Below are 20,761 nucleotides of genomic sequence, written 5' to 3' on the forward strand. Positions count from 1 at the left end.
CATTCTGGTGTTACAGCACGTTTGAGCTTCAGCAAGAAGCAATTAGGTTCATTCTGGTGTTACAGCACGTTTGAGCTTCAGCAAGAACCAATGAGGTTCATTCTGGTGTTACAGCACGTTTGAGCTTCAGCAAGAAGCAATGAGGTTCATTCTGGTGTTACAGCACGTTTGAGCTTCAGCAAGAACCAATGAGGTTCATTCTGGTGTTACAGCACGTTTGAGCTTCTGCAAGAACCAGTGAGGTTCATTCTGGTGTTACGCAGCATGTTTGAGCTTCTGCAAGAACCAGTGAGGTTCATTCTGGTGTTACGCAGCACGTTTGAGCTTCTGCAAGAACCAGTGAGGTTCATTCTGGTGTTACGCAGCATGTTTGAGCTTCTGCAAGAACCAGTGAGGTTCATTCTGGTGTTACGCAGCACGTTTGAGCTTCAGCAAGAACCAATGAGGTTCATTCTGGTGTTACAGCACGTTTGAGCTTCAGCAAGAACCAATGAGGTTCATTCTGGTGTTACAGCACGTTTGAGCTTCTGCAAGAACCAGTGAGGTTCATTCTGGTGTTACGCAGCATGTTTGAGCTTCTGCAAGAACCAGTGAGGTTCATTCTGGTGTTACGCAGCACGTTTGAGCTTCTGCAAGAACCAGTGAGGTTCATTCTGGTGTTACGCAGCACGTTTGAGCTTCTGCAAGAACCAGTGAGGTTCATTCTGGTGTAACGCAGCACGTTTGAGCTTCAGCAAGAAGCAATGAGGTTCATTCTGGTGTTACAGCACGTTTGAGCTTCAGCAAGAACCAGTGAGGTTCATTCTGGTGTTACGCAGCATGTTTGAGCTTCTGCAAGAACCAGTGAGGTTCATTCTGGTGTTACGCAGCACGTTTGAGCTTCTGCAAGAACCAGTGAGGTTCATTCTGGTGTTACGCAGCACGTTTGAGCTTCAGCAAGAACCAATGAGGTTCATTCTGGTGTTACAGCACGTTTGAGCTTCTGCAAGAACCAGTGAGGTTCATTCTGGTGTTACGCAGCACGTTTGAGCTTCAGCAAGAACCAATGAGGTTCATTCTCGTGTTACGCAGCACGTTTGAGCTTCAGCAAGAACCAGTGAGGTTCATTCTGGTGTTACGCAGCATGTTTGAGCTTCTGCAAGAACCAGTGAGGTTCATTCTGGTGTTACGCAGCACGTTTGAGCTTCAGCAAGAACCAATGAGGTTCATTCTGGTGTTACGCAGCACGTTTGAGCTTCAGCAAGAACCAATGAGGTTCATTCTGGTGTTACAGCACGTTTGAGCTTCTGCAAGAACCAGTGAGGTTCATTCTGGTGTTACGCAGCACGTTTGAGCTTCAGCAAGAACCAATGAGGTTCATTCTGGTGTTACAGCACGTTTGAGCTTCAGCAAGAACCAATGAGGTTCATTCTGGTGTTACAGCACGTTTGAGCTTCTGCAAGAACCAGTGAGGTTCATTCTGGTGTTACGCAGCACGTTTGAGCTTCAGCAAGAACCAATGAGGTTCATTCTCGTGTTACGCAGCACGTTTGAGCTTCAGCAAGAACCAGTGAGGTTCATTCTGGTGTTACGCAGCATGTTTGAGCTTCTGCAAGAACCAGTGAGGTTCATTCTGGTGTTACGCAGCACGTTTGAGCTTCAGCAAGAACCAATGAGGTTCATTCTGGTGTTACGCAGCACGTTTGAGCTTCAGCAAGAACCAATGAGGTTCATTCTGGTGTTACAGCACGTTTGAGCTTCTGCAAGAACCAGTGAGGTTCATTCTGGTGTTACGCAGCACGTTTGAGCTTCAGCAAGAACCAATGAGGTTCATTCTGGTGTTACAGCACGTTTGAGCTTCAGCAAGAACCAATGAGGTTCATTCTGGTGTTACAGCACGTTTGAGCTTCTGCAAGAACCAGTGAGGTTCATTCTGGTGTTACGCAGCACGTTTGAGCTTCTGCAAGAACCAGTGAGGTTCATTCTGGTGTTACGCAGCACGTTTGAGCTTCTGCAAGAACCAGTGAGGTTCATTCTGGTGTTACGCAGCACGTTTGAGCTTCTGCAAGAACCAGTGAGGTTCATTCTGGTGTAACGCAGCACGTTTGAGCTTCTGCAAGAACCAGTGAGGTTCATTCTGGTGTTACGCAGCACGTTTGAGCTTCTGCAAGAACCAGTGAGGTTCATTCTGGTGTAACGCAGCACGTTTGAGCTTCTGCAAGAACCAATGAGGTTCATTCTGGTGTTACGCAGGACGTTTGAGCTTCAGCAAGAACCAATGAGGTTCATTCTGGTGTTACGCATCACGTTTGAGCTTCTGCAAGAACCAATGAGGTTCATTCTGGTGTTACGCATCACGTTTGAGCTTCTGCAAGAACCAATGAGGTTCATTCTGGTGTTACGCAGCACGTTTGAGCTTCAGCAAGAACCACTGAGGTTCATTCTCGTGTTACGCAGCACGATTGAGCTTCAGCAAGAGCCAATGAGGTTCATTCCTGTGTTACACAGCACGTTTGAGCTTCAGCAAGAAGACCAATAAGAAAATAAAGAGAGTCAAGCTTTAGATTGATTTAATTCTTGTCCTGCAAAGTTTAGCTTTAACCGTAATTAAGCAGAATTGAAAAGGCTAATCAAGATCTTGAAGATCTAAGGCCCTGTTTACTCCTGGTATTAAGAAGCGTTTTGGTCTATCGGATCACAAGTGGACGAGAGACACATTCCTGTTTACACCTGGTGTTTTAATCCATCTCTTTTATCTGTTTTTATCTTTTTAAGACCCCGTTGACACCTGTATTTAGTGTCGTCCACTTGTGATCCGATCGACCAAAAACGCATCTTAATACCAGGTGTAAACCGGACCTAAGCTAAACTCTGTACTATTTATAAGGGTTACTTTTGTCAACTTAGGTAATAAGTTATTTTCTAAAACCCCTGAGGTAATTTCAGTGTGTAGCTGTGAGTCGATGGCCTGGAGAATAATCCATGTGACAGCTGTAGGAGGAACATGTTCTCTCGAAGAACATTCAGTTCCTGTGATCACACGCTCACAAGAACACACATCTGTCCTTCTAACTGGAAGCATGAAAAAATAAATGTGTCAAGTTAGTAATGTCCTTACTGTATTCAATTTCTGGAGTGATCATGTCTATATGTCTGTGGAGGGTGGTGCTTTACTTACATGAAAATTCAATGCAAAAAAAAATCTTAATGGTCCAAAAATAGAATGCATTTTTATACTTTTCATACATTTATTTCATATAATTTTTTTTAGCTTTTGATGTTTGGGTGAAATACGACACACACATGCTTGTGCCATTCTTCACATAGAAGCACAGACAGAAAGTCTCTTCCTTTTCCCCGAAAATGATTTTTTAATGAATATAACACTTTGAATCCTGTCCTCTTAAGTTTCCATTATAACGCAACCTTTTTTATTTTAAAGATGTTTATTTTTGTATCACCTAAAAAAAAAAAGTGTGTGTGGATGACTTTCACCCCACAAGCTATTTTATGACGTTACCCAAAAAGAAAAAGAAAAAACAAGGCCACAGGTGTTTTGTTTATAATTATTTTAGCAGAATATATCTCCATGTAATCTAGGCCATCAAGGTAAAACAATGGGGGAACATGCCCTATTTTGAAAGCACTTCTGGCTGCATCTCACACTGACCTTCACTGTCTCCTTGCCAAAAACAATCTTTCCAAAGAACTGATTTACATATTTGTTGTTGGGAGGGAGTACACACACACATAAACCCTAAACCATGTTCCTGTCGGCTTCACAGCGCTTCAGGGCCAACATGTGACCTTAGTGACAAGAGTAAACAGCATCTCTGTATTCACAGCACCCAAAACGTCGGGTGAATCAGGTGATTATATATATATAAAGTCAAACCAAAAATTATTCAGACATCAGATATAATTTTTTATCTTTTTTTTTTACTAGTGGGTGCTGGGCACTATAGTTCATTTATGTAAGTGAGGATAGGAAAATAAAGTAAACTGTGACATATTATACACAAATATTCTTTATACAGTGACTACCAGTCAAATTTATAATAATTTGGGACCAAAAATTATTCAGACACTTTGACATGAATATGTTTTACTGAAGTGTTTTTTTTCTTTAATTGCTAATGTGACCTTTTTACACCTGAACAAAATTTAGCATTGCTTGGTAATTATTTGACCTAAACTGGTATTATCTAATTGTGTAGTTAAATTTAACAGCTGACAGATATTCAACATAATTCATGTGTGAGACAGTCTAACAGAAGGATGGACAAAACCAGTCAAATATCAACTTTTGAGTTCTTTTCATATTTTATTACCATTTTCTAAACTATAGCAAAATAAACTGTGATAATGTGAGAAATTTTGGTTTGACTGTACATATATTAAGATTTTTATAGAGAATGTGCTTGTGTGCAATAACTCACCTGCTGATGAATTGGTTTCTTGGTGGTTGGTTAAGTATTGTGAGCGGTTAGGCTGCTCTAGGCCAAAGGTTTCGGTGGGAAATATAAAGAGTAGATTTATATACTAGTAGAACTATATATCTATTATCTATTTATTTTTTGAAGAAAATGTGCATGTTGCTTGAGCCATGATGTTGTACCACAATGCCAGATGGTTAGGCTAAGTGATTGCTAAAGTGTTATGGGTGGTTGCTTGGTTTTTGCTTACTGACTCAGTGACCCAACATCACATGTCTATGATACTCTAATCCAGTGATTCTCAACAGGTGGCCCTCTGGTGGGCCTCGGAGCTCTATCTGGTGGGCCGTGTAGGCAGTGGTAGTAGACTACCCCCAAATTTGGGCCATGAGTTGCAAAAGGTTGAGAACCCCTGCTCTAATCCACTGCTCAGTCCCTCCTTTAATGCATAAGGTTAAGCTTAGTGGTGATTGCGAAGCAAGATAAAAATGTATTTTTCATACAGATTTTGGCCCTAGACAGCAATATAGTGTCGGCCCAGATCGCGTTGCATCCACGTGTACCAGATGTGGGCCGGATCTGGGCCGACACTATATGTTGTTGTCTGGAATCTCACACTGGTTATTCTTTTACACCCTGATGGTGGAAATGGGGATTTTCAATGCTTTAGCGATTTTCATACAGCTACTTTCTATTTTATAAGCTCAATAATCTTTTGCTGCACATCAGAACTATATTATTTGGTTTTACTCATTGTGAGGAATGATTAAGGGCATTTGGCCTTTGTGATTCCTCATATTTATACTCCTGTGAAACAGAAAGACATGGCAGGACAATTTCATGCTCCTAGTCACCATGGAGTGAAAAAACAACAACCTTAAATATGAATAGGAATATACTTCAGAGATCTTCAGATATTTTACTCATAAGAATTTCAAGGGATGCCAATAATTGTGGCCAACATGCATTGGAGAAAACCCATTTATTTAATCATTTGAGTTTCCCCCACGTTCAATTGTTTTACTTCAATGAAAGGTTAGGATTTTTTTAATGAAAGATCAAAAGGATAAACAATGCAGATTTATGTCTGGATTAACGTCAGTGGACGAACGCCAGTTTTGAGAAGAAAATTTAACTAATTTAGTTTAACTTAATAAACATCAATATTTAAAACCTTTGATTTAGACTTGATTGTCTACAGTATAATGCTATTCAATCATTGCTCAAACCCAGTAGACTCGTTTAAGTTGATAAAACCAGTTATTTATGAATAATCAATCGTCTTTAGCTTGAAAATATTGTATTTGATATCATTATTTATGATTGCATGAAAAAAAAATGCAATCATTATTGTTTAATACAATAATTTTCTCCCAAACCTTTAATTTAATTCTCCTAAAATAGTCTTTAGTCGTAATTTGGATGTGTGTGCGTGCTCAGAAAACTGAATAACAGAAGTCAATGCCACATGAGTAACACAGCGGCAGAGATGATCATCAAAAACAAACAGATGTTGTGTTTGTTGTTGGCAGAGTGTCTGAGGCATGAGCCGTAAAGGCTCCGCCCACTTCTGGGAAACAGCAGCTCGTTTGCATTTAATACACAGAATGCAAGGCTCGGGTCAAAGACGGGTCTTAAAGAAACATTACAACATGAAAACTGCATGTTTTTGCTTCCACCCAAAAGGGGCAATTACAGCAGTAGTTTTGAACTAGTCCGTCGATCATAACTGCACTGAATGTCAAATATATGTTTTTCAATGATACACTGAAATGCATTGGAAAATAAGTGTTTTATTGAAGATATACTAAAATACATTTTACAGAGTATTTATGGAGTTAATTGAGACATAATAGTGAATATTCAGGTTTTGTTTATGTAATATAGCTCTCAGACTAAGATGACACTAAGCAAAATCTCAACAATTACAGCAGAAACACTAGTTACCAAAATGTGAGTGTTATGAGAATCTGCTCTTCTAGTAATTTAAACAATGTCTAGAATGAGACTGAACACCAGCATGTAGATCTATATATATATTTTCAGTCATTTTTATAATAATCCCTATAGATGTTATTTTTCAAACGACATTATTGCTATGGTCTATTAAAAAGCCCACTTTTGTTTTGTGATTTGATCAGAACAAATGAACCTTGATGAGAGTGTTAAACTGAAGACCATTGTTACCGTAACGGTATTGACTAAATAGCTTTTTTTTGATACAGAGTTATCAATGAAGTCTGCCTACACAAATGGATTATAAACTGCAAGAGACAGTGAGACGCCGATCATTTACATAGTTATGAAAATGGCATCCTCTGTTCCCAACACCAAAATCTAGAATAAAATTGGGTGAGTTTGATGACCTCTCAAACCAAGCATTTTCCTTCTGGATTTGAATTTGAGGCGCGACATAATCAGGATATCGATCTCCCAGAGTATTCCTCACATTTTTCCTTTTGCTCTGTAAAATCGCAACAAGGCATTCATATTAATATGGTAATACTGTTGTGATATTGGCACAGAAAAGGTTATTTAGTAGTCTCGTGTGCATGTTCTCACCCTGCAGGAGCAGATCGACCTCCTCGTTGTTCTCCACAGCTACTGGCCTCAGGATCATGGCAAAGAAGATCGCCACAAATATCACCTGTCATCCATAACAGTCATGAAAGAGAACAGTAATCTCAATTGTATCTCCTAGACATCCAAAATAAAACTAGTTTGAGAGCAAACAGAGACGGTTGCTTAAAGGAATAGTTCACCTAAATAATATATAAATACATTTACTCATTCTCAGTACTCACATTCATTCGTACTTAATGCATTATTCATTTACTAGTTACTTTACTGGAAGAATAGACTACTTTTAAGGGCCCCGATATACTATATAATATAAGTCAAATCGAAGAACAAACTGGTGTGACGTCATTTCAAACGAAATGAAATTTGTTTGGAGTTCGAATCAGGTTGGTAAACGCCTTTGAACTCCATTGGTCCGTACTGATGATGTAATAGGTGGGTGTGGCTCTGAGGCTCCGCCTTCTTTGAGGTGTAAATCTTCGGTAAATTGCTTCTGTTCAGTTCGTCGAGGTCAGACGCGAGTAAAAACATGAACACACTGGAGAGATGCTTTATAGTAGAAACTGTTGTAAGGACACACAATTAATTAATGTTTAATTTTTAATGTAATGCTTCGGCATCACAGGTTTTAAATTTTTTTTAGTTAAGATGCTATTTGTGCTATAATAAGGAAGATCCGCAGAACTGTTACTAGTATCTGATTTTGCTAATTGTTTGTTCCTGAATAAAACAAGATGTCGACACAGTGTAATGTACTTGCTCTGGTTCTAGTTTTGGATGAAGAGATATGCTTGTTGTTGTCGTTTGTTATCGTTGTACAAGCGCAATGTGACGGTTGGTCAGTGTGGTATTAGTCCCGCCCCTCCTCCACTGTGATTGGATGGCTGGGTAAAAAGTGACAGTGATGAGCACTGGGTTTTAACCAAAGTTGAACATTCTTCACATGCCTCGTCACACTGCTGCCATTTAAAACAAGTAATAAAAACTCAGTGAGTGTTTTAGCGCAATTTTCTCAATTTTCTTGTTTCAACTCGATAGCTATTATGGTTGCTGAGAAATTTGCAAAAAACTGATTTTTTTCTGGAATTTCCAGGAAATCCAAAATCTTTTCCTGGATTTTTTTTGTGCGTTCCCGAGATTAGACCTTCCTTAACATAATGCCGAAAACCCGAAGTCTCTAGGTGGTCTGGTTGAGGAGTAGATAGAAGTGCAAGATTGGTGCGCACAGACAGAACAGAAATCATGAGTTAACAATCGCAATTTTGTCCGGTGGAAAATTGCGCTAAAAATCCCACTGAAAACAATTGGAAAAATGCACAAGCCTTGGGAAAAAAACGCTCTGGTGGACACAAGGCCTAAAGCAATCGACTGTATCAAATGCTGTTTAAATAAACGTCAGGTGACTTTACCGGAGAGCTAAATCGCAGAGCTGATGCAAACATATCCATATCACTATGATCAGATGCTTTCTTAACGCCTGTTTTCTCACCGCTGTCATTTTTTTGTTGTGAGATTATTTAGTTATTGATAGAATAGCGTTCAGCACATATTTCGCGTCCGGATGTTTGCTAACAGTAAACCACTGATCATGTGTTTCAAACGACTTTTTACCCCTAAGCGAAGAACGAAAAAGAACTTCGCCGTGAGTATATCGGCTCTTTTGTCCTTTTTGGAGCTTGAAAAAACAGCCGTATGAACTTTGTTCTGTGTTTCTCTTGTGTTCCAGTAAAGAATAGCAGATTTTTGGGTGAGCTATTCCTTTAAGTCTCCTGCATCTCAAGATTATTTTTCCTGAGAAGACCCCAGTAATCATCCTGGTTCTTACCTTAAGGGGCTGCAAGATGAAGATGCTTTGGACAAGCGATAATGAAAGAGTGATCACCCACTGTATGGATGACTCCTTTCCGTACTTGAGGCCATAAAGCAGGGTAAAGAAGGTGGAAAACCCGCTCATGGTAAAAAGCAGGAACCAGCCAATAAAAAGAAACCACCAAGGCAACCACCAACCCTGTTTCTTCTTCTCTACTTGCACAGATGGTAGACTGAAAAAAAAAAAAAGAAAAAAAAAATTAACTTGCAATTCTGACTTTTTTTCTCACATTTGCAAGTTTATATCTCACAGGTCTGACTTTATAACACGAATTGCAAGTTTATATCTCGTAATTCTGACATCTTTTCTCAGAATTGAGATGTAAACTCGCAATTGCAAGTTATAAAGTCCAATTCTAAGGAAAAAAATACGTTTTTCCTCAGAATTGCTAATTTCTGACTTTATAACACGCAATTGCGAGAAAAAAAGTCAGAATTGTGAGATGAAAAGTCGCAATTACCTTCTTTATTTTTTATTCTGTGGCGGAAACAGGCTTCCATACATAGTGCATTTATACAGTCATTTTTTTGGTAGCAAAAGTGCAGCTTTTAACAGCACTTCTTGAGTTATCAAGTACATTTATTTTTTATTTTTAATACATTTACAATAGGAGAAGCTGCAGAGGAGACAGTCCTGACCTTTGGGGAGTGAACTGGACAGACGCTATTTCAGCTTTTTTCAGCAGATCACTGACCATTCCACGAGCCTCCCGAAGCTCTTCATTAAGAAATAAACCCTTTTCTCCCACGTGCTCCAGTAGGTGAGAAATGTGGCTCAGCGAATAGAGCACGAAGCGGCTGCAGTACGACCAATGAGTGTCATCACTTTCCACTGAATGGGAACACACAATAGAGCTATGATGAGTCCCTGTATAATATAAAACATGCACATTTGAAAAACAATTCTAATGAGAACTATTTAGTTTTACTTCTAAGGTGAAGTATTTAGTTTTTAGTGGAATTACAAAAATAAATCATATTTTCAAACAACCTTGCAAACCTTCCCCAACTCAAACATCACAAACACAGCTCTTACGGGTGCATGTGAAGGTTTATCTCAACAGGTAAAACTAAAGTAGGCTACTTTCAAAAAAAGGTCCAACATATTAGAAATACTTTTAGCTGTGATACTATGTACCATGAGTTAGCAATTGAGCATCCTCCGCCTGCTACGGAAGCCACGCCCCCAACCCTCCTCCTGCTACGGTAGCCACGCCCCAAACCCGCCTCCTGCTACAGTAGCCACGCCCCAAACCCTCCTCCTGCTACGGAAGCCACGCCCCAAACCATCCGCCTGCTACAGTAGCCACGCCCCAAACCCTCCGCCCGCTACAGTAGCCACGCCCCAAACCCTCCTCCTGCTACAGCAGCCACGCCCCAAACCCTCCTCCTGCTACAGTAGCCACGCCCCAAACCCTCCGCTTGCTACAGTAGCCACGCCCCAAACCCTCCGCTTGCTACAGCAGCCACGCCCCAAACCCTCCGCTTGCTACAGCAGCCAGGCCCCAAACCCTCTGCCTGCTACAGTAGCCACGCCCCAAACCCTCTGCTTGCTACAGTAGCCACGCCCACGCCCCAAACCCTCCTCCTGCTACAGTAGCCACGCCCCAAACCCTCCTCCTGCTACAGTAGCAACGCCCCAAACTCTCCGCCTGCTACAGAAGCCACGCCCCAAACCCTCCGCCCGCTACAGTAGCCACGCCCCAAACCCTCCTCCTGCTACAGCAGCCACGCCCCAAACCCTCCTCCTGCTACAGTAGCCACGCCCAAACCCTCCTCCTGCTACAGTAGCCACGCCCCAAACCCTCCGCTTGCTACAGTAGCCACGCCCCAAACCCTCCGCTTGCTACAGTAGCCACGCCCCAAACCCTCCGCTTGCTACAGTAGCCACGCCCCAAACCCTCCGCTTGCTACAGCAGCCAGGCCCCAAACCCTCCGCCTGCTACAGTAGCCACGCCCCAAACCCTCCGCTTGCTACAGCAGCCACGCCCCAAACCCTCCGCTTGCTACAGCAGCCAGGCCCAAGCCCCAAACCCTCCGCCTGCTACAGTAGCCACGGCCCAAACCCTCCTCCTGCTACAGTAGCCACGGCCCAAACCCTCCGCTTGCTACAGTAGCCACGCCCCAAACCCTCCGCTTGCTACAGTAGCCACGCCCCAAACCCTCCGCTTGCTACAGTAGCCACACCCCAAACCCTACGCTTGCTACAGCAGCCAGGCCCCAAACCCTCCGCCTGCTACAGTAGCCACGCCCCAAACCCTCCGCTTGCTACAGCAGCCACGCCCCAAACCCTCCGCTTGCTACAGCAGCCAGGCCCACGCCCCAAACCCTCCGCCTGCTACAGTAGCCACGCCCCAAACCCTCCGCTTGCTACAGCAGCCACGCCCCAAACCCTCCGCTTGCTACAGCAGCCACGCCCCAAACCCTCCGCTTGCTACAGCAGCCAGGCCCAAGCCCCAAACCCTCCGCCTGCTACAGTAGCCACGGCCCAAACCCTCCTCCTGCTACAGTAGCAACGCCCCAAACCCTCCGCCTGCTACAGAAGCCACGCCCCAAACCCTCCGCCCGCTACAGTAGCCACGCCCCAAACCCTCCGCCTGCTACAGTAGCCATGCCCCAAACCCTCTGCTTGCTACAGAAGCCACGCCCCAAACCCTCCGCCTGCTACAGTAGCCACGCCCCAAACCCTCCGCTTGCTACAGAAGCAACGCCCCAAACCCTCCGCTTGATACAGAAGCCTCGCCCCAAACCCCCCGCCCCAAACCCTCCTCCTGCTACAGTAGCAACGCCCCAAACCCTCCTCCTGCTACATAAGCCACGCCCCAAACCCTCCGCCCGCTACAGTAGCCACGCCCCAAACTCTCCGCCTGCTACAGTAGCCAGTATTTTTTACTAAAATAACACTGATTTGAGTAATACGTATCATGAACACTAACATAATGTTAAATATAGCACATAGAAATGAAATGTGTAGTACTGATCAAGGAACCTTGCATAATCTGAAGGACGCCATTCACTTTCTTCAGGGCCCAGAAAAGGTCACCACTTGTTTCAGGCAGGATCTCTTTGGCAGCCAGATTGTTTTTTGGGCTTTTGCTGAGATGATTTAACAGTCCTATGGTTTCCTTAGAGTAAGAACAGAACATTCACACATAATGCATACAGTACATACTCGAGAGAGCAGAGTTATTCGATAGAGCCGTTATTCTGCTTCAGAACTACTTCTACAAGTACCTTCATGATGGTGTTCATAGACACAGCAGCAGCTCCTTTAGTTTTCTTGGAGTCAGCCTTGTCTTTCTTCAGGAGAATGCGAGGTTTGATGTGTCTGAAGATAGTAATGATGAGGATGTTGATGGGGAACATGAAAAGACCGCTCTCCACGGCTACCATGAACTCCTGCCATGTCAGCTGAAAAGAGCCTGTAAAATTCAAGAAAATATTTTGTGTACTGATGTATATTTTCAGTAAAAATAATATAAATAAATATATACAGATACTGATAATATCTGACGACTTTGGCGACAACACTACAGTAATTAGTTTAATTGTGTTAAGAGTGAGTCCTATACTGTGAGTAAAGTTGACAGCACAGATATAATTCTGTCACTTTGCAATTTGCAAATTGTCTAATAATAAAGCTAGTGGGTTGGATGGTGTTGCTGCTGGGCATTTAAAGTTTGCAGGTGCGAGGTTGGCTCCACTGCTTTCTATCTGTTTTACTGCTTTTCTTGTACATGTTTTTTAACCTGACTCAATGTTAACTGTCTTGTTAGTTCCTGTGGTCAAAGACAAAACTCGGGAAAATCGGCAGTTCTGACAATTACAGACCAATAGCATTGGCCATAGTGTCAAAAATAATGGAAAAAATCCTGCTGGACAGGATTCTCAGAATTTGTTAGATCTACGGATAACCAGTTTGGTTTTAAAGCTATGCTGGGCACAGACATGTGTATATAAACTCTTAAAGAGATAATTGCTAAATATAAAAACCAGAGCTCCTCCATTTTTATGTTTCTTAGATGCATCTAAAGCATTTGATAGAGTAAACCACAGAAAATTATTTATTAAATGAATCCAAAAAGGTGTACCTTTGAAAGCGATGCATAAGGATGTAGTGTAACGACGCCCAGTTCCAGGAATGCACTAATATTTTGTTGGTAGTACCAGTTTATAACAATTATTAGTTGTCAACACTTCGGAAAAAATAACAATTCGTCGTTACACTACATCCTTATGCATCGCTTTCTGCCAGGACTTTTACGTGCTTTTCTCAACTCAGTGAAGTGACGTCGGTGTCCGGGTTAGCGGTAGCATTAGCCATCAGGCAAGTGTTATTTAAATAAACTCCTGATGTACTTACAAACTTTCCAATGCCTCGTTTTATGAGTACGGAACCTATTTGTACTACTGTAGAAGTTTGGTACCATTCTGGGCATTATTAGTGGGGTAATTTACGAGATACAAACTTGGAGCCATTAGCGCCTGCACTAAGCCATTCGGCTGATAGCTCTAACTTTAATAATGTTAAACCAAGGGAAAAAAGGCTTCTGGGGGGGTGTTTGGTTTGATGTCATGGTGCATGGACCCTAGGTTGATTTTACTCCGAACCATCCCTTTAACCTACTGGTATACACAGCAAACGATGCAGATCAAATGGGGGAACAGTGTGTCTGCTGTGGGGGGGATCTTGTCCCCAGTTATGGTCTAGAACATGACATACAGTATAATGCAACTAAGAGTGTGGTCATGATCTGTAGGACCAAGGAAGACAAGTTTATGAAATTTCCGGACTTCTTTCTGTCAAATGTTGTGCTTGAGGTCACAAGGAAAATCAAGTATCTTGGGCATATCTTCACAGAGGACATGTCTGATGATGAAGACATTTTTAGACAATGTAGAACTTTGTACGCCCTGGCTAATACTCTCGCACGTTAGTTTGGACACTGTACAGACAATGTTAAGATGACTCTGTTTAAGACATATTGTCCTTCTCTGTACACGGCCCATCTTTGGACTAACTATAAAAAGCCAGTCTGCAAAAGCTGCACAATGATGCTTGTCGTGTGCTTTTAAAGCGACCAAGATGGACTAGTGCGAGTGAAACGTTTGTCACAGCTCGAATTAACACTCTAACAAGCAACTTTGCGAAAGTTAATGTATAGCTTTATCTGTAGGTTAAATAAATCTGAGAATGAAATAATTATGTCACTAACAAATATTAGATTTAGTGCAGTCCGCTACCAGTCCAAGCTGTGGAGGCACTGGTACAGCTGTCTTTTAAAAATGCCTATTTAATTTGGTGTGTGTGTGTGTCCTGTATCTATATTGGACCATGAGTCTGGAATAAAGTCGAATTGAAAATAATAAACAATAAAAAGTGCTGTCAAAATTAGCATGTTAACGCATGCAACCAATTAATTAATGGTTGTTGAAGCCTAAATTCTATGTTGAATCAAATCAAATATTCTTTTTCTAAATCTACTTTTTGTAATGTCTATCTGATGCTTTAAAATTATTAAAATTATCTTTCAGGGGTAATTACTCAGCCAAATTTGTGTTTAATAAGATTAAGTAATAAGATTAAGTATATATATACTTAATTTATATACAGACATATATATATACAGTGCTATGCATAAGTTTAGACACCCATGCTAAAGTTGATTAAAAAGAGGAATAAAAAATCATCTTTTGGAAATTGAACTTAATGCCTTAATTAAAAAATTAGGAAAAATCCAACCTTTAAGGACACCAATTTTCTTTGTGAATGAATAATATATCGTAAATAAATAAATGTTCTTCCTTAAAATACAGGGTGCATAAGTCTGGACACCCCTATGTTAAATTCCCATAGAGGCAGGCAGATTTTTATTTTTAAAGGCCAGTTACTTCATGGATCCAGGATACTATGCATCCTCATAAAGTTCCCTTGGCCTTTGTAATTAAAATAGCCCCACATCATCACATAGCCTTCACCATACCTAGAGATTGGCATGGGGTACTTTCCATAAGATCATCTCTCAGTGCAAATCAAACTAGCTATTAGGCTAACTGAAATAAAATCATGCCAATCTCTAGGTATGGTGAAGGCTATGTGATGATGTGGGGCTATTTTAATTCCAAAGGCCAAGGGAACTTTATCAGGATGCATAGTATCCTGGATCCATGAAGTAACTGGCCTTTAAAAATAAAAATCTGCCTGCCTCTATGGGAATTTAACATAGGGGTGTACTAACTTATGCACCCTGTATTTTAAGGAAGAACAATTATTTATTTACGATACATTATTCATTCACAAAGAAAATTGGTGTCCTTAAAGGTTGGATTTTTCCTAATTTTTTTAATTAAGGCATTAAGTTCAATTTCCAAACGTTGATTTTTTATTCCTCTTTTTAGTCAACTTTAGCATGGGTGTCTAAACTTATGCATAGCACTGTATATACACATACATACATACATACATACATACATATATATATATAGATATACAGGTGCTGGTTATAAAATTAGAATATCATCAAAAAGTTGATTTATTTCAAGAATTCAACTTAACAGGTGAAACTAATATATTATATAGACTCATTACATGCAAAGTGAGATATTTCAAGCCTTTATTTGTTATAATTTTGATGATTATGGCTTACAGCTTATGAAACCCACGAAATCAAAATCCCAGAAAATTAGAATATTACATGAAATCACACAGTAATTACACAGTAATACCATGGTCATTGAACCAGGTTTTGGTTCTTTTGGCAGTGTGGGCAGGTGCAAATCCTGCTGGAAAATGAAGGAAGCATGAAGTGCTCTGGAAATGTCCTGGTAGACGGCTGCGTTGAGTGGACAGCACAGTGGACCAACACCAGCCGATGACATGGCTCCCCAAACCAACACAGACTGTGGAAACTTCACACTGGACTTCAAGCATCTTGGATTGTGTGCCTCTCCATTCTTCCTCCAGACTCTGGGACCTTGGTTTCCAAATGAGATGCAAAATGTGCTCTCATCAGAAAAGAGGACTTTGGTCCACTGTGCTTTATTAAATCCAGAGTCAACGCAGCCGTCTACCAGGACATTTCCAGAGCACTTCATGCTTCCTTCATTTTCCAGCAGGATTTGCACCTGCCCACACTGCCAAAAGAACCAAAACCTGGCTCAATGACCATGGTATCACTGTGTAATTACTGTGTGATTTCATGTAATATTCTAATTTTCTGGGATTTTGATTTCGTGGGTTTCATAAGCTGATATTCAAATTTTATGACCAGCACCTGTATATGCACATACATAGAGATATACTGTATATTATAAAATATATATGTGTAATGATGAACATAAATTAATAAGCAACTGAACAGAACTTGCTCCCTCAAAAGCATGACTCTCTCAAACACGATGAGTTGCATAAAAATACCAGAGTGCTGTTGAGAGTGAGACGTCACATTTGAGCGTTACGTAATCTCAGCAAATGAAACACGCAGCTGGGAGGTTTTCTGACCTATCTTTAGAAGGACAGGAGACTCTTCGTCAGTGGGAATGTTCCAGAACATGATGTTGATGGCCATGGTGCAGAGCAGCAGAGACATGCAGCACGAGACTCTCTGCACGCGTGTGAAGGGACTGCGCCGGGGCGGGTCCACGATCGACACCCAGATGTGCTCGTCCCGGAAGCCAGAAGATGTCCGGGTCTGGAAGATATTCCTGGGATGGGATGGTTTAGTTAGGAAGGTAACATGTATCCAAAATATTTTAATATGTGCACTACCAGTCTAAAGTCTGGTTGATTCTCAGTGTCTTAAAGGTTTGTTGTGCTGTATTCAGGTACTGTATTCAGTGCTGATATTGGGTACAATTTTCGATGGTCCACTTTAGACATTCTCCTAACTACAAGTAACTTTGCAACTACACGTCAACTAACTCTCATTAAAGTATTAGTAGACTGTGCTTAATATCTGCTAACACTTTATTTTGATGATCCACTTTAGACATTTACTTACTACAAGTAACTTTGCAACTACACATCAACTAGCAGTCATTATAGTATTAGTAAACTGTGCTTAATATCTGCTAACACTTTATATTGACAATCCACTTCAGACATTCTCCTAACTACAAGTAATTTTGCAACTACATGTCAACTAGCAGTCATTATAGTATTAGTAAACTGTGCTTAATATCTGCTAACACTTTATATTGACAATCCACTTTACACATTCTCCTAACTACAAGTAATTTTGCAACTACATGTCAACTAGCAGTCATTATAGTATTAGTAGACTGTCTGCTTAATATCTGCTAACACTTTATTTTGACAATCCACTTTAGACATTCTCCTAACTACAAGTAATTTTGCAACTACATGTCAACTAGCAGTCATTATAGTATTAGTAGACTGTCTGCTTAATATCTGCTAACACTTTATTTTGACAATCCACTTTAGACATTCTCCTAACTACAAGTAATTTTGCAACTACATGTCAACTAGCAGTCATTATAGTATTAGTAAACTGTGCTTAATATCTGCTAACACTATATTTTGATGCTCCTCAACAGACATTCGACTGACTATAAGTAACTTTCCATCTACATGTCTATTTATTCTACTAACCCGAACCCTAACAGTTTACTAATACTTAGTTAGTTGACCTGTAGTTGCAAAGTTAAAATTGCAATTATAATTGACATATTTTATTGTAAATTTAAAAGTAATGCATTACTTTACTAGTTACTTGAAAAAAGTAATCTGATTACATAATCCCAACACTGTTAAAGAACGAGTACTTGAATCCAAACTTTTGACTGGTAGTGCAGGTATAATTTTAATAATTAAACATATAGTTTTTGGTATTAACATGAGTTTTGGTCAATCGGATCACAAGTGGATGACGCTACAGTAAATACAGGTGTAAACAGGGTCTGAAAAGTTTTGAGCTTGTCCACTTTCGACAACTTCCAGAGTAAGTGGAAAACACACAGTGGATTGCTTTCGTAGTGTAAACGCTCATGTGATCGAATGTGTTCAAACAGCCACTAAAGACCGTCTTCTCTCCGTCTACTGATCTAATGCGTGAACATTATGGGAAGAGCTCTAGCCAGACGGGATTTAAGACCCAAGTTTGGTTTGAAGATGAAAAACATATACCAAACACAATGTTCTCCCACCATTCCTGATTTCTAACACACACTCACAGTGTTCGGCTGATCTTGTGTGTGTCAGAGCAGAAACTAAAGCTGATGATCTCTGTGCGCATTCATATGTAAATTGTATGAGCTTATTCTGTCCATTAGCTCGAAAGATCTGAAAAAACACACACATTTACCCATTCATAGACCCTCCCCTCGAAGAAATCAGGACAAAAGTGGCTGAAAGTGAACAAAAGAGACGGATTAAAACACCAGGTGTAAACGGGAATGTGTCTCCCTCGTCTACTTGTAATCTGATCGACCAAAACGCATCTTAATACCAGGTGTAAACAGTGTAAGTTTTTACCCAAAGCTTGCGATTTCATTAAACTTGGCTGAGTTGAAGGTCCTCTTGCACGTTTCGCCTCTCAGCCAGGAGGAGCACAGAAAGTGTGAGACCTCCAGCGTCTGTAAATCCTGCATCTGCACTTTATCCAAGTACCTGACGGAGAACATTCTGATGCTTTAGACGTATGCAACCCAGTTCATTCATAGGCATATTTCTCTCACCCATCACTCATCATTGCAGCTTCAAAAGAGTTCAACGTTTATGATAAATGTTTGGAAAAGCATATTCTTAGATGTCAGATTCATTGTCCTCTATAGAGGAAATGTATTTTCACAGACTGTCCCAGGAGCAACATTCAACACACATAATATGCACGTACTACAGAGAATACACATATTTTTGTACATATAAATAGACATATTGCACACAAAATAAAATAAATCATGCATTCTGTGATTTCAGCACTCTTATAAATGCATTTATTCATTATAGAGTTATTTATTTTGGACCCACTGTATATTAAGTGTCTTTAACTACAATGTACATACTCACATTTAAATTACTCATTTGATACAATGCACTTATTGTGTGCATACATGTTTTTACATTGTACTTATATTTAAAAAAAATATGCACATGTAATTACAGCTGTAATTATTCACATTTAACCCACCCTTAAATCTACCCATACCACTAAACCTGTCCTAACCTTACCCGTATCCCCTATTGCAGTACAACATCAATACAATAAATTATGGAAGCTTGTTTCCACCACAGAATAAAACATTTTAAAAGATAATTGCGACTTTTTATCTCACAATTGCGAGTTTACATCTCCCAATTTTGACTTTATTTCTCACATTTGCGAGTTATAAAGTCAGAATTGCATGATATAGTTGCAATTGTGTGTTATAAAGAAAGAATTGTGAGATATAAAGTAAGAATTGTGAGATATAAAATCAGAATTGTGAGATATAAAGTCAGAATTGTGAGATATAAAGTCAGAATTGGGAGATATAAAGTCAGAATTGTGAGATATAAAGTCAGAATTGCAAGATATAAAGTCAAAATTGCATGATATAGTTGCAATTGCGTGTTATAAAGTCAGAATTGTGAGATATAAAGTCAGAATTGCAAGATATAAAGTCAAAATTGCATGATATAGTTGCAATTGCGTGTTATAAAGTAAGAATTGTGAGATATAAAGTCAGAATTGTGAGATATAAAGTCAGAATTGCAAGATTTAAAGTCAGAATTGCATGATATAGTTGCAATTGCGTGTTATAAAGTAAGAATTGTGAGATATAAAGTCAGAATTGTGAGATATAAAGTCAGAATCAGTAGCAAGTACCTTTTTTATTTTTTATTCTGTGGCGGAAACAAGCTTCCATAATAAATACATTGCACCGAACAATAAATATTTTACTTTACGTATGGACAAAATAGTTAAAGACACCTAATATAAAGTGGGACCTTTAAGATTAAATGAAATACAAAAGGAATACTAAGCCACACAAAATACTCAGCTAATTTTAAAGTGTACTCTGTTTCCGCCTTGCTATGCAAACATAAGAAAACCCATGCAAAAAGCCAGGACATACAGACACCTACCAATCAGGGCTTCTCCCCGAGTTGTCATGCGATATCTCAATGCTCTGCGGTTCTCCGAGAGAGAAGGGTAAACTGAGCAGAAACACATCCACACCTCCTCTCTCAAACACTGGCTTCTCAGGGTCAGACAAGTGGTAAGAATCACTCTGTCCTTCGCTGAACTGGAGGGTCACCATTACCTGGCAAAAGAAAGACTTTAGTAATGCGCCTTCAAAACGTACCAATGAGGATCACTGCAAAAATAAAGAAATAATAAATAATAATATCACCTTAGCAGTGGTGCCAGCCCCTCTTCTGTGGCCTGTCTGCACATATAAAATGTAGTTGTATTGGGCACACGGATGATTGTCCTCCAGAAGAGTCATCTTACGCTGTGGACACAGACATTTAACCACGTTTCAGATGTATGTTACTAGAATCCTGCATGGTGTATCAATGGATAGAGTGGGATCGGCTGATTTCTACAGCATTAACCCTAAAATAGGCGACGCAGGAAATATGTAGGACTCATTTCTTGTAGGTTTCATGTTGAAAGGGTGTTTGTTGTGAACATTTAGATCTGGTGACTTCATTCATAAATTCTTTGTTTAAATAATGAGCCGCATTTAAAAGCAACATGACCACCTGTATAGTGGGAAATCTACTCACTTTCAGATAAAAGTTTAATATTTCACATATTTATCATATTTGGAGGGGACGTACATGTTTAAAATGTTGTTTTTAAGTGTTAGCTTATTTGGTTTATGTTGAAATTTTATGAATTTAATTTTGACATTTTTCATAATCTGTCTGTAAATGTCTGTGATACCTC

The 20,761-nt window shown here is 40.1% G+C and overlaps 2 protein-coding genes across 2 annotated transcripts; both read right to left on the bottom strand.

Annotated features, from left to right (window-relative positions):
* Positions 1 to 6,189: 6,189 nt before the first annotated feature.
* Positions 6,190 to 9,069, bottom strand: LOC311286919 (polycystin-1-like protein 2). Its single transcript, XM_084403365.1, has 3 exons — positions 8,821 to 9,069; positions 6,978 to 7,062; positions 6,190 to 6,879 (listed from the first exon to the last, which is right to left on the bottom strand). The coding sequence occupies exons 1-3, from the start codon at positions 8,947 to 8,949 to the stop codon at positions 6,833 to 6,835; spliced, it is 261 nt and encodes an 86-aa protein (XP_084259491.1). The 5' UTR covers positions 8,950 to 9,069; the 3' UTR covers positions 6,190 to 6,832.
* Positions 9,070 to 9,466: 397 nt separating this feature from the next.
* Positions 9,467 to 20,126, bottom strand: LOC311287482 (polycystin-1-like protein 2; the record flags this gene model as incomplete). The annotated part of the gene is made up of 6 exons (XM_084404352.1): positions 9,467 to 9,696; positions 11,854 to 11,989; positions 12,099 to 12,286; positions 16,366 to 16,568; positions 18,358 to 18,492; positions 19,951 to 20,126. 6 exons carry the CDS (start codon positions 20,124 to 20,126, stop codon positions 9,467 to 9,469), a joined length of 1,068 nt encoding a protein of 355 aa, XP_084260478.1.
* Between the last annotated feature and the right edge of the window lie 635 nt (positions 20,127 to 20,761).

This window comes from Rutilus rutilus (assembly GCF_951802725.1).
Source record: "Rutilus rutilus genome assembly, chromosome: 3".
Classification (NCBI taxonomy): domain Eukaryota; kingdom Metazoa; phylum Chordata; class Actinopteri; order Cypriniformes; family Leuciscidae; genus Rutilus; species Rutilus rutilus.

Coding starts and splice junctions, on each gene's coding strand:
- LOC311286919 (XM_084403365.1), bottom strand. CDS start 8,949: ATGAGCGGGTTTTCCACCTTCTTTACCCTGCTTTATGGCCTCAAGTAC. Junction 7,063..8,820: donor TCATCTTGCAGCCCCTTAAG/GTAAGAACCAGG, acceptor TATGGATGACAG/GTGATATTTGTGGCGATCTT. Junction 6,880..6,977: donor GGTCGATCTGCTCCTGCAGG/GTGAGAACATGC, acceptor GCGATTTTACAG/AGCAAAAGGAAAAATGTGAG.